We start from the raw sequence: 18,402 nt of genomic DNA on the forward strand, positions 1-18,402 counted from the left end.
ACTGTTTCATTTTTATTTGTTAGTTCTTACACTTTTAATTAAGTTCACTTGTTTTGAAGAAATCTCAATAAAATGTTTTTTTATTAAGATAGTGAAAAACTTTTAAATCTTATTTTAAAAATTATGATAAATTATCATTTTTCATTACTTTTTCCTCTGACCAACATTTTAAAAATGAATTAAAATCCCAACAGATTTTAATTTAGTTATTAGGTCATTTAAAGGATATAGAAAAAAGTCTGGCTAAATTTGTGAAAAAGCAAGGTGTCTTCTCAAAGAAAAAGACACCTAACTTTTTCACGAAAACATTTTGATTAAATGACGTTAAATATCCATTGGACAGATCTTAAATGTCATTTAATCAAAATGTTTTTGTGTTCAAAGTTATTTTTCATTTTAGATATTATTTTCATTTATGCTGTTTGAACCAAGAAACTCTCAAACTTTTTGCCCAACTTAGTCCTTAGTACTTAGTCCTGCCACAAATCATATTACACAAGTTTGGTGAATCATGAAATCATGAAAGTTACATAAAGTTGGCAAGTTTTTGGGAGATATTTTTAATATTTTAAAATCTTTTGGTATCAGTTATGAATTGAATCAGCTAATTGTGTTATACTATCCAATACTATCATTAGTTCAATTGTAATGATAGTTCCCTATCAAAAAAAGTTTTAAATTTCATAATAGATAAACTTGGTTTGATTTGACTTGACAAAAAGAATGCTGTTGTAATTAAGACTTAAAGGTTGGGAACTTCTTGATAGTGGAACACTTTTCTTGTGGTAAAAAACTCTTGAAAATGATCTTGTCAAATTTTTTAAAGGAAAAAAAAACTTATTCAATGCAGCAACTGTAATTGGATTGCATGTTGCAGTGATAAAGTGGTAGAAAAAATTGAAAAAAAATATGTAGTTTCATTCTATTAATAGTTCTTAGCTAGAAATCTTTGTAAATATGATTTGAGCTTTTTTTTTTATGACTACATTTTAAGAATTTTTATAAATTATGAGCAAGTGTAAATTGAAAGCAATAATTTTGTAGAGGGGCAGGGGGGAGGTTATGGAAGATATGTAGAATTGTAACATATTTGCAATGAGAAAACAACAGCAACATAAGCAGTCTTGTCAATTTTTTGAGCATGATACTTAGATATCAATAACTCTTAAAGCACACTTGATAGAAACTTGATAGTGCTGTTTTTATTTTTATGATGGAGAAAGAAAATGACTCTTTACCAGGTCAGACAATTGCATTTTGTTTTAAGAGAACTTGGATCTGGCAAATACACATGGATTCTTTCAGAGTTCCAGTTCAAAATTTTTTTGTAGCAAAAAAGTTGAAGATTATGACTTGCATCTATTCCATAGTGTAATTCTTCCAAGCAGTTAAATATATCATGATCTTGAAAACTCAAAACACATGGTTTGTACCTTAAATATGTCCCAATCCAAGTCTCTGTATTTATTTTTTCAATTTCTAGAAAATTTCTACTCAATTTTGGAAATGCAATTAATGCATGCTTTATTTTATGAAAAATTCAGTTAAATAATTGCCTAAAATGAAAAATAAAATTTTAAAAATGTTCTTTTAACTAGAACATTGATGTAAAAGTTGTATATTTTTAGCAACTTGTAATAACAAATAGAATTGCATAATTTCTTATATTTGCAAAAACTTGCATTAAATAAATACTTCATTTTCCTTGGTTGCATTATAATTGTAAATCAATATCACAACAAACTTATCTACTGAACAATAAGCTTAGTTTACCTGAATATATATGGTTACTTTAAGGCTAATTGTGTTTTTATTAAATAATGATAACTATCTTTTCACTGTTCTTTAAGTTATGTGTCTATTGAGTGATTTGTCTAGTTACTAAGCTTTTTTATTGTTTTTTAGTAGCTAATTTATTTGATATAATTTTTTTTCTTTTAATAACTAATATGGTATTTAAGTGATGTGTCTGTTAAGTGATGTGTCTGTTAAGTGATGTGTCTGTAGAATGATGTGTCTGTTGAGTGATGTGTTTGTTGAGCAATTTGACAATATTAATTTTTATATTTCTAGCACAAGACTTAAATGCATTTGGAATCATAGAAGAAGGTGATATAAAAGTTACTGAGTTATTTCAGGAGCTGAGGAATGGAAAAAAACAAAATTTTTGGACTCAATCAAGTTATCATTGGGATCCAAAAGCTATTCCGTATAAAATCTATTCTGAAAGTAATGAGCAATTAAGTTTAATGCCTTATTTCAAATTTTTTGTGTTTAACATACTTCTCATTTGCACAATTTAGCTTTCATTAACTTTGCTTTGTGTATTTGGGATTTCATTTTCAGGTTATATTTAACTTTAGAAGGGAGACCCTGTTAAATTGGTACAGAAAACCCTATTTACTTTAATTTGAGTTGTTTTTTTTTATTTTGGTCCACCAGAAGGGTTGGACCTAAAGAAAAGTATCTATTTTGAGTGAAAGATTTGTATTTTCAATTTTTGAAAAGTTCCATCCAGCAAGCACTACTTTTGGAGAAGGTATCACTCATAATTAACATGGAACAATTGTCAGAAATGTTGTTCCAGAATATTTTGAAGAATTATGACTAATTTCCACTTTTCTAATAATACATTTACAGGTCAGTTGAAGAAGTAATTTATCACATAGTAGAAAACAAATTGTTGAGCAAAGATTGTAAAAAAGGTCAGCTTAATTAGGATTCTCTTTGATGGTAAGTTAAGGTTTTAGCAATTCCAGAGACATTTTCTTCATCTTGCTTTCATTACTTTACTTTTGGTTGATACTGTAGTGTAGAGAGAAATATAGAAGAGCCAGTGTAAGGAATGGGAGCTTTAATAGGCCATGACATCTTTATAAAATTGCCATGGTCATCTATCCTTTCTTTAATAGGCCATGACATCTTTATAAAATTTGCCATGGTCATCTATCCTTTCTTTTTGTGATTTTTGTGAATGTTTTTTATTCAAAGTCAACTTCTGTTTTCTTTACTTTCCTACCAGCTCTAGGTAGCAACAGTGTTTTTCTTGTACATTTACGTGTCCTGAAGAATGAATCAACACAATTTAGTTAGAATAATTTAGTTAAAAATTGATTGTTGAAGTAAGTTTATGTTTGAAATAATTAACAATGATATTTATGAGATCTAGTTGTTAACACATTAACTTGGAATATTTCTGATGAAAAAAAATAATTCTCTTTAATATTTAATTAACTATTGGGTCTTTTTTCAACTTTTTGTGGATACTATATTCAATTAAACTTTTTTTAAATATGTAACCAAAATTAAAACTAAAATAATCTGAGATTGGTTGTCTGGTGCATTCATTTAAGATATGAAACATCATTTATTCTAGACTGGTAAGACTGAGAGTTACCATTAAAAAAGGTAGAAGCCATCTAATTTTGTGAGAAAACCATCTTGTTTGGTACCTTAAAGAGGACTGTCTTAAAGAAATTTTAATAAAAAATGTTTTAAAACATTCTCCATAACTCTGGGAATTCTCTTTTGCTAATTGTAAGTTTTTGCTGCTCTTAGGATCAAACCTGTTGAACTGACTACTTAGAGATTGCAGAGCTAAGCAAATTTCATTTAGGTCTACTGGTGTAATTCATCAAACATTTTTACAATCAAATGAATGATAATTCCTTTTTGTTTTTGTTAAAATATACAAATGTTGAATGCATAATACCTTTCAGGTATGTATGCATTTATGGTGACACCCCTCCTCCCTCACTTTGTACATACCATATGGATGCCTTCATCTGACTACTGGCATTTACATATTAAAACTAAATATATTAAATAAAACTAAATATATTTTGAGCTTGTTTCTCCTCATGAACACAACTCTAAATTAAGTAATAAGGAGAAAAAGTAGATATTGAACCTCACTGAAATATCCCAGATGATCCTTGCATTTTTAAATCTGGAGTGTCATGAAACTTTAAAAAATCTGTATAGTTTTCTTAACTGTGAACCATCACCCCAGAAATGCCTGGTGGTTGACTTTGTAAATCTTAAGAAAATTGACATCAATGGTACAGAGGCTTCTTTATAATCCCTCTTGTCACTTCCAGGCCAATCAACATTTTGGTTGTCAGACACTACCTAAGCATCAGTGTATGAAGGTTCCCCAGGAATACTAGAATGACAAATGGCTTTAAAATGAAATTTAAGAATCCTATTGTTGTATTTAAGTAGAAGGGTTGTGAAACTGGTGTAATAATACATAATCAAGTAGACTCAGATGATAAATACTGTGATGTCTTCCAGTTCACCCACATTTTAAAATTGGTGACTGGATCAAGCAAAATGACCAAGGGTAGGCACACCAAGATTTTAATTACAAATATTGTCTAAGTTTATTTTTAAAAAATCTGTTTTTCATTATCAGAGATCTTAAAGTTAACAACAAATGTAGTTAGTTCAAGAAAGTTTTTTTTTTATAACCAGTCAATACATCTGTATGAAACCAAAGAAACAGGTATTAAAAAATCTGAATTTTTTTTTCACCATTTACAATACATAGTGTATGAGAAAAGTGCAGAAATTTAATTTAATTTTTTTATTTAATTTGGGAACTATCAGATAAGGTCATGAAAATATTCAAAACAAAAATCAGATTGACAAAAAACTAAATAATATGAATCAGTCAAATGTTAAAATGCAAATTTATCATTTACTTTTAGGTGCAAGGAGTCTAAAAAATCCAGAATGTGAAGGAATTGTAGATGTAGGCTTTATCCTTGATTCTTCTGGAAGTTTAAAATATGAATATTCTGATGAAAAAGAGTTTCTTAAAGATCTTGCTAGTACCTTTAATATAAGCAGAAGTGGTTCACATGCAGCAGTTGTAACATTCAGTAGCAGAGCAGAGTTGAGTATTAAACTAAATGATTTCTTTGATCAAACTCAATTCAATAGAGCAGTTGATAATATTCGTCACATGGATCAAAGTACTAGAATTGACTTAGCACTACGAAAAGCTTTAGAAATATTTGATGAAAGTAATGGTGCTAGAAGTAAGGTACCTCAGCTTTTATTTTTGTTAACAGATGGTAAACAGGAGACCTCAGACTTGCAAGCAGAAAATCCTGGCGATGTAGCCAAACATATACAAAACAAAGGCATTGAAATTGTTGCAGTAGGTATTGGTTCAGGTGTAAGTCAAACAGAATTGATAAATATTGCTGGATCAAATGAAAGAGTATTTTTGGCTAAAGACTTTCACGAGTTGATTAATGGGAATTTTCTAAAGAAAGTAAAAGAAGGAAGTTGTGCATTGGGTAATTTTTCTATTGCTTGTCAAGTATTTTTAACATTGATAAAAAAAACCTAATATTTGTATATATATTCAAATTAAGTAATTGTATGGCTAAGAAAAAAATATATATATAATATAAAATATTCATACTTTGTCAAAATGGTCATCTTCATACCATAGACTACCTTGTGAAATTTCTGCACTGCAATCAAATGGGTTTCTGAGATATCATTACTTACAAATTCACCTAATTTGGGTTGTTTTTTTTTTGTTTGTTTCTCGTGTTATTTCTTTTCTTACATATTATTGTAAGTCCATACATGTGATCAAGCTGAAAGTTTGCACCTGTATAGTTTTGAAAATGAGGGATTGAAATGTTTATTTTCCGAAAAAAACAATGGGAATCAAATCGAATTGAGAATGGTATTTTACGTATAGTTTATCAGGGAAATGTAATGCACCAAAAAAGAAGGCCTGGGAACAATGGTAGCATGTTTTTAAAAAAAATTTTTTTTTCTTTTTTCTTTTTAAAGAGTCTGATATTAAGAACATTAAGAGTTTTTTTAAGTATTTTTTATAAATAATTAAACAAATTTTACAAATTGATAAAATTAATTTTAACAATTAATGATAGATTTTTATTAATAATAGATTTAACAAATTAATAAAAAAAATCTTTATGTAAGAAAATTCTTCTATTATCAATAGTGTACTACTATTATGACTGAGTTAATTTGAAGAATAAACCTTTAACAAATCATCTGCATGCATCTGATATTTGCAATCTATTGTTGAATGACAGTACTTTTGGTAAAATTAGGACATGAGATCCAACAACAATCATTTATGTTTGGTCAGAGGGAAAATATGTTGGGTAAATGAGGATGCATATATTTTACAAAACTTCTTCATCGTTTTTATTTCCTTCTAATACCAACCTAACCCACTTAAGCCACTTAAACTTATAAAAAAATATTTGTGGATGGAAGTTGAAGACTAACATTGAAAGCAAATCTTTTAAGTGTCCCATCAACTCATGGTGACTTTCCATGGTCATAAAGGCATTCCATTTGTATTGCATACCAAAATCTTCAGCCTGATAGCATTGATTTAAAAGATGCTTGCAACTTTGTATTGACCAGCCCAACTATCACAAAAAAAGAGGATTTTTTGTCATTTATAAAACATAAAGATGTTGTTTGACTTTCAGTAGCACCCTGATCATATTTTGTATAAATAGCTGCAAGATATAGTTCGCATTGTTATTATCTCCAGTGGTGACTATAAATTTTGTCTTATATGACAAATTTGAAGTTTTCTGCAAAATCATCAAAAATAGTTGTTTCGTTTGGTGTGTGTGTGTGTTTAGCAATATAAGAGTGCTTTAGCAATATAGATGTATACATTAAAAGATCTGCTCTATCTGTTGTGCTTCACTGTTTTGAGGTTTTGTTACCAAACCAAATAAACACATTTTTTATCAGTTTAATATGGATTTCTTACAAACCACCTATAATTATAAAGAGTAAGAATGGTCTGCAAAAGTAAGAAACATAATTTAGGAACAGAGAAAAAAAAACTTAAAATTTTTTAAGCAATTTAAAAAATGTACTCTTTGTAAAAACAAGTTACATAATAAATAAGTTACTTTTAAAAACTAATAATTTTATCTTTTATATTGGTTTAATCTCTATTAAATAGGTCAATGAAATTGTTTTGGGAGTTAGCAAACCTGTAAAGTAAGAACCCATATGATGAAATCAGATTTTAAAAGTAATGACCATGTAGTGAATGCAATTCCCTCAAATTGAGGGGGTAGTAAACTTTACATGGTCACTGTTTCTAAACACTAAAAGTATTGTTGATGATATTTGAATTATATAAAAGAGCTTTGGTCTACTATAGAATAACATTTTTTTTCCAAAATGATAATTTCTTTGACAGGGGTCAAGAGGGCAAAATTATTGAGGCATTTTTTCCCCAAGTTCTGATTGCCATAATTTTTTGTAAACCATCCTCATTTGACATCATCATGACCATATAAAAGTTTTGAATTTGCACCATGCTGGGAAGTTAAATGTCTTAAACACAAAAAATTCAAAACTAACCTGATAAAATGCAAAAATTAGGGTTGGACAAAATGAAAAGATATTAAAAACACCTCCAAATGTACACATAAGGTCTATATAAAGCTTCCATAGAAGGATTTTTTTATCTTTTCAGATGAGGTTGATTGTGAATTTGACAGGGTGTGGTTTATTGATTTGAATAAAAGCCTCTTTAGGGAATAGGAATAATTTTCTAAGTTTTCTCAGTTTTCTTCAAGTTTTCTCAATTATTTAAAAAAGAAAAATTAATAATGAACACATACCTACAGCACACTCTTTTAAAGAATTATTTTCATACAACTTTTGTATATCTTTATAATAAATCTGCAAAAAATCCATAATTTAATATTTCACTAAAACATTCTTTAAAACATCTATTTTAATGGTTACCAGGCTTATTTTCTTGGTCTATTACATTTTTCCAGATAGACTATGAAAGAAATATGATCCTCATTTTAACTGGGTTACGATTTTTTTATAGAAAGTAAATATTGTGCTCTGATTCCTTGTCTTCAAAACTATTCAAGTGCAAACTTTCAGCCTAATCACATGTATGGTTTTACAACAACCTGTAAAACAAAACAAAAAGGCATAAAAACAAGAGGCTGCCAAGCTAAATTAAAAAAATCCAAGTTAGTTGATATTGAAATAACAATATTCCTAAAACCCATTTAACAACAGGGCAGGATTTCCTCATATTGACTTGAGAATGAAGTCAAATCATTGGTAAATATTTTTAAATGTTAAAGTATTTTCAACAGTTTTAAGCTATTTCAAAAAATCATTTACTCTTTTTTTATTCAGTATGTCCACAAACAAAATAAAATTGAACTTTAGCCTAAGAAATATTACATTTAAATATTTGCAATAAAAAAATTTTATTTGTTAGTTTGTATTTTTAGGAAACTTAGAAAAAGAGTTTGCACTGAGCAAAAACAACCTGGTTGTTACATTGAAAACTATTGAAGAAGAATTTGTTATATATTTTGAACTAAAACCTACTTTATATTCTCCTGGTTATCACAGTGTTTTAAGGATAGAATTGGGAAATAATAAATATATAGCTATATGGTTTTCTGAGAGTGGACTTGGAACTCTTGTTATAACATCTGTTTTTGGGACAATTTATGATGAGGTTAAATCTAAAAATAATATCCTTTTATATAGATGGGTTACTATCAAAGTATCTCAACAAGTTTTAGGTGGTAAATATATTTATACAGTTGAAGTTGGGGGGAAAATATTATTTTCTAAAGAAAATTTTAAAGCAGTAAGGTATTCATCTGTAGCTGTGTATGCTACAGATAGATATGAGTTTTCTCAAGCAGGATTCATCCGTAATCTCAAAATCAGCAATGGAAATGAAGGTATATGAAGAAAATTTTTAGAAATATCTTTTAGTAATGCTTAAAGAAATAACAGAAATTTATTGTAAATTGTTTTTGTGTTCTAAATGAAAAAGTTTTGAATTATTTAATTACATTTTTAAAAAACATGAAAAAATTTAAACCAATCAAAAAATGTCTGTTTTTTTAATATTTTATTCTTTAGGTTTCATTTCTAAACAAGAAAAACCTTTGGAAAGAAAAGAAATTGTTGCTGTGTTGCCAAAGCTTGAGAAAGATTTTGTTTTAACATTTGATGTTCAACTTCATTCTTTACAGAATTTTTTTTATAATGTCATTCAGTTGTCAGATTCCACTGGCTATCACAGTTATCCCTCTTTTTGGCTTCATAAAAGTAGCAATAGTTTAAGTGCATCTTCCTTAATAAACAACAAACAAGTAACTTTTAATCAGCAGTCCCTATCCTTTAACGTATGGAGCAAAATATCGCTATCTCAACACTTGATTGCAGGGTCTTATATTTACTCCATCAAAGTGAATGGTATAAACGTTTATTATAATAAAATCCGTACTCCAATTGAATTAAATACAGTCAAAATATATGCAGCCTCTCCAGATGCTCCTACACAAGCAGGATTGATAAGAAACCTTAAGGTTGCTCAAGGAAAACAAGGTTTGTATTTTCTTTTTCATTATCAAAATAGTTATAATTTAGACAAATGATTTAAAATTAAAACTTATCAAACAATTATTGAAGCCACTGCCATTATTCATTTAAACAACTGCAGTTATTTATTTTTTTGCTTGTTTTAGGTAATTTGCACCTTAAAAATCCAGATTGCGAAGGGTTTGTTGATGTTGGTTTTATTCTTGATTCATCTGGAAGTTTGCAGAATCATTACAGGCAGGAGACATTTTTCCTTAAGAAACTTGCTAACAGTTTTGGTATCAGCAGTAGAGGTTCTCACGCAGGTGTTATTGCATTTAGTCATGTGGCAGAATTAAGTATTCGTTTAGATGAATTCTTTGATGATATCACCTTTAATGAAGCTGTTGATAAAATAAGATATATGGGTAGCACCACTAGAATTGACTTAGCTTTAGAGAAAGCTTTAGAGTTATTTGATGAAAGCAATGGTGCTAGAAAAGACGTTCCTAAGCTTCTATTTTTGTTGACAGATGGTGAACAGACAGGGAATGAAAACCCTGTTCTTATAGCCAACCAATTACGTCAGAAAGGTATTGAAATATTTGCTATAGGAATAGGAAATGGAGTGAAAAAAGCTGAACTGGATAATATTGCTGACAAGCCTGAAAATGTTTTTTTGGTAGATGATTTTTATAAATTGGTTGAAGGGAACTTTTTAAACAGGGTAAAGCAAGGAAGTTGTAATTCAGGTATTGTTTTATTTCTAAACTTAATCATAAACTGTTTTAATGATTATTAGATAATTTTTTCTACAAACGTGCTTAAGTTGGTATTGATCTTTGATTATCATTAAAATGATTTAAAGTGTTAATTATCATTGAAGTGATACAAGCTGTTAATAAAATAAAAAATTTAAGTGTAGTAAAAATTTTTCAAAAAGGGGATACTATTAGTATGATTACTTTTGTGTGAACTTGATTGCCCAGAGTATGATTACTTTTGTGTGAACTTGATTGCTCAGAGTAAAATTTGTGTTTTTCTTATTGCCAAAAATGTTTTCTTTGTTATTGTTGATATTTTTACATAATTTATTTCAAATAAATTTTTGTGTCTTTTTAGTTCTTGAAAACCTAAAAAATGAGGCTGAGTTAAAAAGTGATAACTTACTTGTTACATTATTGATAAAGAAAGAGTTTGTTGTTTCCTTTGATATTAAACCAACCTCTTATTTGTCTGGTTATCACAGTGTTTTAAAGATGGAGATGAAAGCTGAAAATTATATAGCTGTTTGGTTTTCAGAGAATGGCAATGGAACTCTTATTATATCATCAGTCTTCGGCACAATTCATGATGAGGTTAAATCTGAAAAAACCATTCTTTTAGATAGATGGACCACAATAAAAATATCTCAACAGCTGTTAAGTGGTAACTACAAATATATAGTTGAAGTTGGAGGAAAAATATTGTTTTCTAGAGAAAATAAAATTGCGGAAGAATTTTCCTCTGTTTTTGTGTATGCTGCAGATAAAGAACATAATTCTCAAGCTGGGTTCATCCGTAATCTGGTAATTAAGAATGGAAATGAAGGTTTGTTTATTAGTAGTTTTTAATTGCTATTATGGTCTGATAGAATTACTAGTTTAGATTTTATTTCACTGAATCTCTTCTGCAAATAAATTATCTTGATGCACTCTTTTAAGCACTGAAAGGTCATTCAGTGCCTTAAAAGAGTGCATCTAGATAATTTATTTGCAGAAGAGTTTTCATCTGTATCTATGTATGCTGGAGATGCACAACTACTGATGAATTTAGTTGTTTGAGAAAAAACTTACACTTTGGTTAATGTTTTTTTCACTATTTTTTTTTTCTTTTTTTTTTTTTGATAGAAAAATATAGTTTTAATTTTCTAAATATTTTTTAAAAAATCTTTTTATATCTAAAAGGTTACATACTTCGCAAAGAAACTCGTCTTGAGAGTGGTAAACTTCTTGCCACCCTTCCAAAGTTGACACTGGAATATACAATTTCTTTTGAAGTGAAACCTGAGAACACAGTGAATTTGTTGAATATCTTTCAAATAATGAATTTTGGTGGAGCAGTGCAATATGGTCAGGAACAGCTTGCAATGTGGATTGATGAAGGATTTAATGGAAAACTTACCTCAGGAATAAATAACAATTTTTTAATGGACTTTCCTAACCAAATCCCAGTTCAAAAATGGATCAGCATTCGAATATCTCAACAATTTTTTAATAACAAATACTTGTGCGAAGTTGAGTTGAATGGGAAAGAAATATTTTCCAGGGAAAATCCAGATGCAAAAGATAATTTTGATTTAAAACTATATGTAACCAGTCCTTTACATAATTCTGCATCAGGACTAATACGTAACATACTTATCATCAATGGACATGCGGGTGGGTTTTAAATATCAAGATAATATTTTGAAACATTTAAATAGATTGAGAATTTTAATTTTAAGTCTACTCTATAATTGTTGTCTACTTTAACTAACCAAAAAAAAATTTGGAGGTTTCTTTTATAAATATTTTAAAATATTTAATAAAGAAACCTCCCAATTAAACTACCAATGTCCTTTTAATAACATTGGTTAGTTAAAATGCTTTAGATATTGAACTACGAAAAGTTGTTCAAGCAGCAATCACTGATTTCCATGATTTTACTTGTTTAAATTTTGTTCAACATGAAGATCAAATTGATTATCTATCATTCATCCCTAAAAAAGGGTAAACAATTTTTATTCAAAATAATTTGAAAAATCTTACATTATATTATATTGTACTAATGGAATATATTATTTTAGTACACTTTCTCATCAAACATGACATTAGCTTAAAGTAAGTTAACATAAGCATAGGTACAGTAAAACCATTTATCTATTATTAAGGAACCAATTTAAACTCTGTCAAATATGCATTACAAGGCAGGATTGTTTTTAGATGTTATTCAAAGGTTGGTAAAAATGGAGGAGAGCAAAAAATAAGTGTTGGATCAGAATGTAGATGGAAAGGTTTTAGTAATTTTACCAAATAAATTTTTTATGCAGATAATCTTTTTAGTCAAATGGTATCACTCAAAATTTAACACTTGAATATCATTTTTGTTTGCTTCTATTTTCAAAACAGGTACTGTGGCGCACTTAATCATGCATTCATTAGGGTTTCTTCATGAAACTTCACGAACAGATCGTGATAGAGCTGTTGATATTCAATATTCAAACATGGAACAAAGTACAAGAATTTTTTTCATTTTTCTTCAGTAAAAAGTTATTAAAAGTATGTTTGACAATCGATTAGCAGAGAACTAATATTTTAACTTATGATAACCAAAATTTAGTTTGCATAAAAAATTCTGATTTAGTTAAACAAAAATTTTGATCACTATTCCTAAAGTTACTCCCAAGTGTTCAATTGTAACATTTTTCAGCAAAAGTTTCTATCCTGATATAGTATATAGTATATCCTGATATAGATTATCATCTATAGTATTTTATATAGTTTGAGTCTTGTAACTTGAAAATATTTTTTCTGTTTCTTTGCTTTTAATGTAACACTTTCTTACTCTATTTTATAGAGTTTATTGATAACTTTCGTACTTATGATGCTGGCCAAACACTGGGTTTACAGTAAGTATAAAATGATTTATTTTTCTAAACCATAACTTAGTAGTATAAAATGAAATAAACGGAATTTTCAAAAGCAATATCAAACAATTTAAATTTTACTAATTTTTTTATCCAGAGTTATCTTCATAATTTTCAACTTTTCTACAACTTGTCTTATCATACAATTCGCTGCTTATTTGCTATTATATGCTGTATTATGTGCTGCTTAGTGTAGTATTTCTAAATGAGTTTTACAAGCTACATTCTACCTCTTAATTCTGTATCTTTAGTCAACCAGTATTAGTTGAGTATTCATTTTTTTGAATTCCATTTAAGTTTCATGTAATAGGGTATCACTAAGGCCTTTTAAATATGCTTTTAGTATTCTACACTTTAATATATAGCATTTTAGATTCTTCATTACTGATGAAAATCTATCATTTCTCATTATTAATTATTTCATTTAATATAGTTAAAAATAAGCATTTTTTTTTTTTTTTACATGTTCCAAATGGATATTTTCATCCTCTAATAGGGAAATACTACAGTTACTGTTACAGTTACTTTAAGTTACTGTCGAAATAAAGAGTGCTGATGATCCATCTACAACACTACTCATTCAACTTGTTCCTTTGCATCTCCTGTTGTAAAATCCATCAGCTATAAATTTGCAGCATTCTAAAGAAATTAATTTTAAAAGAAGTTTCTGATCTGACCTAATCCTGTAAAAATGCAACAGAACTTTCTTTCTAGATTTTTTCATTTCAAATGCATTAAACATAGACATGTCTATAGGCAAAAATTCATTGGTTGTGTTGCTTGCTAAACAAAATTGATAAAAACCAAGTAAAAAACAGTAACATAAAAATTGTTAGTTTTAACTTAATGTGTTTAAGCAGGGAGTGATTTAGTAGTCTTTAATTTTGTTTGTACTATTAGTGCAGTTAGATCAGCTGGCATCTTTAAATGCCTATTTCATTTTCAATTCTTTGAGTTGCTCAAAAAACATGCAGAGTCTAAATGTTGTTACATGTGCAAAAGGTATTGCAGAGCCCATAGCGTTTGCAATTCAACAAAACTTAGGTTCTCTGCATGCTCTTGAGCAATTTGTTAAACTACTTTGTTAATGATATTGTGTAAACCAAATTACTCTTTAGATCTTGCTTTAAATACTTTTAAGTACATTGAACAGTTCATATAGTTCCATTTGCTCTTTTAGTTTCTTAATAGGGTCTCCCACTCATAAAGGGTTTGTTTTTTCTGCTCTTGCTGTAGTCATACACTGCGTTTTCAAAACCTTAAAAAGTTACTTTCCAATCTTTTTCAGTTTGTGGTTTGAAAAGTGATACAACATTATGCTATCTAATAATTCTTGAGCTTTTTTTTTTAAAAGCGTTTAATCTGTTTGTAACAAAACTTTTTTCTGATAATGAAATCAGGTGATTTCAAAATGCTTATTTAGGACTACCATATTATACCATATACAACAATATTGCGACTTTTTCAAATTATTGTGTATAAATCAGTACAGTTATAGTGCAAAAGTATCCTACCAACTGAAATATAAATCAGTACAGTTATAGTGCAAAAGTATCCTACCCACTGAAATATAAATCAGTACAGTTATAGTGCAAAAGTGTATCCCACCACTGAAATATAAATCAGTACAGTTATAGTGCAAAAGTGTATCCCACCACTGAAATATAAATCAGTACAGTTATAGTGCAAAAGTGTATCCCACCACTGAAATATAAATCAGTACAGTTATAGTGCAAAAGTGTATCCCACCACTGAAATATAAATCAGTACAGTTATAGTGCAAAAGTGTATCCCACCACTGAAATATAAATCAGTACAGTTATAGTGCAAAAGTGTATCCCACCACTGAAATATAAATCAGTACAGTTATAGTGCAAAAGTGTATCCCACCACTGAAATATAATTTCAAAGTTTCCATACATGTAGTTGCCAGTGCCTCTGGATAGAATTTTATGCCAAAATGTAAAATGATTTATAAAATTATAGACCTTTAAAAATGATTTAAAATATTTTTACCTATTAGCTTTTATAAAGGAATTACTATTTCCATTAGTTATGACTACTTCAGCATCATGCACTATGGAGCTTATGCTTTTTCATCCAACGGTTTACCTACCTTACGTTCTTTGAGCTCTAATATTGGAATAGATATCTTAGGTCAACGAGATGGTTTCAGTGAAGAAGATATCAAACGTATTAACACAGCTTACCAGGTTTTTAACTGTTTTATGTTGATAATTTATATTAATGTCACGTGACCAAATCATGTAAGTAAGAAGCAAAAAAAAAAAATGAAAATGATTTTAAAAAATGAACAGATCTTACAAATCTTAAAAGATGTTCACTCTTTAAATCTTTAGAACTTGTTATTATTTCTTTCTCTCTCTCTCTCTTTTTTTTTTTTTTTTTCATTCTAAAATTCTTTAAACTAGTAAAATTGATTTCTTAGTGCGATAATGGTAATATTGATCCAAACGCTCCAGAGCTCCCAGCACCAATAACAACGCCAACACCACTTCCGCCAAAAACACAAGTAATAACAACACCAGTACCTATACCACCAATATCAACACCACCACCAGTTTCAACTCCACCACCACTTCCAGGAAAAGCACCACCAAAACGACCACCAATTTCGACTCCAGCAATATTGCCACCAATTTCGACTCCAGCAACATTACCGCCAATATCGACACCACCACCATTACCACCACTATCAACACCACCATCATTACCATCAACGCCACCAGTAGCAACAGCAACGACAACGTCATTAAAATCAACACCTGCTTCTGTTAGTGATTTTAAGGTTACATCAGCTATTCCTATTCCACCCTCAGTAACACCAACTAGAGTTAACATAAAGACAGACAGACCTTGCAAGCAAAATTGTAAGTTTTAAAATGATTTATTAATGAATATTTTGAAATTTTTTACTTTTACTAAAGTTTTTTCATCTCAATTTTTTCTTTACAGATTTCCCGTGCTGGCCCTTTGATTTTACAATATCTCATACGGTTCATCTGCCATGCTGCTTGGGCTTGAACTCTCCTCAAGATTGCAAATGCAGGTGTATATTTCTCAATTCCCAACAAGTAGGGAGGGGAATTAAACGGAACTTTTTATGTCACAAAAAAAGCGTCAGAAATCCAGGCTTTGTCTTATCAGACGTCGGTAAGCTTTGTTTTTTACTTAAAACTTAATATAGTTTTTAATAAACAAACTTTCGAATTATTAATGCAAACAAAAAAAAAAACAAAAAAAATTGGCGGCAATTAAGCAATTTGGTATTATTTTCTTCTTTTATTTCTTTTATTATCAGCCACAGAAAGCGAAACTAGACCACTATCGCCATCGGAACGCGTCGAGTTCCGATGGCGATAATGACTGAACTTCGCTTTCGTATTTTAACTAAACTTTTTTGTTTTTTTTTGTCAGACAAGCATCCTATGAAAAAGTGCATTCGGCTTCCAATTGATAACTCTGAACCAAAACGATTTTTATGCTACTTACTTGACTCAGGTTATCATCTTCGTTGGGCTGATGGCTCTCAGAATAAAAACTGTATCCAATCGACGGAAGCTCCATTCAAAGATATTTTATGCAACGACATCGTTTGAATATTGTTATAACGTTATAGTTTAAGCACACTCTTTTAATCATAAAAGAAACATTTGTTAGTTAAAATTTATAGCCATAATCATATATTTTGTAAATTTGTTCTTCTATATTTAATCTATTTTCTCAGTGCAATGTTTGCTTCAACAAAAAGCCAGAAATAATTAAATCGTTCCAAGCTAAAAATGAGACTCACTAAAAACGGCTCAAACTCTTCTATTCTCTTTATTTATGGTTTTAAGTCTTATGAATGATGTTTCTAAACTTAATGTCATTTTAATATCCTAATTATATAATATGATTAGCAAATTTTAATGCTGATCACTATATGATACAACTTAGTGTAGTTTAAATCTTATGTATTTTTAATTCTAAGAAAAGTTTCGATGATAAGTGGGAAATTAAAACCATAATAATAACGGTATGCATTACTCTAACTAATCTTTAAGGCTTTTTAGATTCGTGGCCACAAACAAAACCATACGTTAAATTGAAACTGGAAATATAGGCTTTAATAATAAGCTGATTATATATATATATATATATATATATATATATATATATATATATATATATATATATATATATATATATATATATATATATATCTGTTATTTAAATGGAGAAAAACAACATTTTAATAGTACTTAAAGTTTCGTGCCTTACGGCAATCATCAGCTATTAATTACAAATTAAAAACGTAAAAAACCGTTTAAAAACGAATCAAATTTACGGTAGAACGAATTCTGACGTAATGAGCAAAAAGACGCAATCATTTAGTCTTCAGTATCAAAAGAGGATAAAAGGAACTTGTTAGCATGTCGACATTTAGATAATATTTCGCTTCTTTTGTTGAGTAGGTTGTTTTCTTTATGCGATAAAATTTCAAACTTCTCGTGAAGGCAAAGGTTGCAGGTCTTGGTTTCAGGGTTGGAAGGTTTGCATCGCTTTACAATTCTCCACTTTATTATAGGTGTGATGGCTTTTTCTTTTAATTTCCAAATATCCTTTGAAAGTTCTGTATCATTCTTATACCTGACCGTATTAAAAGATTTTACATGGTTAGCATATCTTAGCTTAAATGGTGTCTCGCTAATGCCAAAATAAACTTTTTCTTTGAGTTCAAGATTTTCGGAACTCACGATAGCTTTATAAACGATGTTGCTTAATAAACATTGATTGTTTAAAGGGCAAGTAGTTTTGTTAGTACAGTTGCAAGTGTTTTTTGGTATGCTTTTTTGGTCTTGTAAAATTTTGTGGTTATGCGAATTAATGATGGATTTTACGTTTCGCATACAGCTATAACTTACCTTGATCGAATTTCTATTAAAAATTTTGTGCAATCTATGATTTACTGGGAAGTGAAGGTCAACCAATGCAAGTAAACGGTTTCCTATTTTTGTTTCCACGTTTTGACTGAATGGAGGGTTAAACCATATAATGTTTCGCTTGCGTTTTGTATTTTTAGTGGTGGCAACATGATGTTGATAACTAAGTTTACATTTATAGCCTGCTTTATTTAAAGCCTCTTCGTAAGGTGGAGTAGCATTTTTAAAAATAAGTTCGTTTGATGAAGTTGAAGATAATCTTAGTTCAACAGTGCGAGGTAGTCTTTTGATAACACTTGGTGGATGGTTGGAATCAACTGCATTTTTGTAAAAATTCGTTTTTTTTTGGTTTTTTTTGTGATTCTACAGCCAGCCTGGCTTAAAGAAAAAACAAAATATTCA

At 29.1% G+C, this 18,402-nt stretch overlaps 1 protein-coding gene across 1 annotated transcript in view; it reads left to right on the forward strand.

The window, feature by feature from the left end:
• LOC145188324 (uncharacterized) overlaps nt 1–18,402 on the forward strand; it is an 82,373-nt gene that overhangs the window by 16,132 nt on the left and 47,839 nt on the right. The window contains exons 4-19 of the mRNA XM_090098748.1: nt 2,074–2,229; nt 4,713–5,309; nt 8,298–8,762; nt 8,947–9,414; nt 9,555–10,139; nt 10,510–10,977; nt 11,334–11,807; nt 12,020–12,137; nt 12,351–12,421; nt 12,537–12,641; nt 12,985–13,036; nt 15,108–15,267; nt 15,504–15,945; nt 16,031–16,228; nt 16,493–16,672; nt 18,210–18,327. Coding sequence (XP_089954874.1) covers nt 2,074–2,229; nt 4,713–5,309; nt 8,298–8,762; nt 8,947–9,414; nt 9,555–10,139; nt 10,510–10,977; nt 11,334–11,807; nt 12,020–12,137; nt 12,351–12,421; nt 12,537–12,641; nt 12,985–13,036; nt 15,108–15,267; nt 15,504–15,945; nt 16,031–16,228; nt 16,493–16,672; nt 18,210–18,327 — 4,657 coding nt within the window. The remainder of the gene's footprint in view (nt 1–2,073; nt 2,230–4,712; nt 5,310–8,297; nt 8,763–8,946; nt 9,415–9,554; nt 10,140–10,509; nt 10,978–11,333; nt 11,808–12,019; nt 12,138–12,350; nt 12,422–12,536; nt 12,642–12,984; nt 13,037–15,107; nt 15,268–15,503; nt 15,946–16,030; nt 16,229–16,492; nt 16,673–18,209; nt 18,328–18,402) is intronic.

Source organism: Hydra viridissima, unplaced genomic scaffold, assembly GCF_058129835.1.
Source record: "Hydra viridissima isolate aposymbiotic clone 2 unplaced genomic scaffold, HvirCarnegie_v1 scaffold_1, whole genome shotgun sequence".
Classification (NCBI taxonomy): Eukaryota; Metazoa; Cnidaria; class Hydrozoa; order Anthoathecata; family Hydridae; genus Hydra; species Hydra viridissima.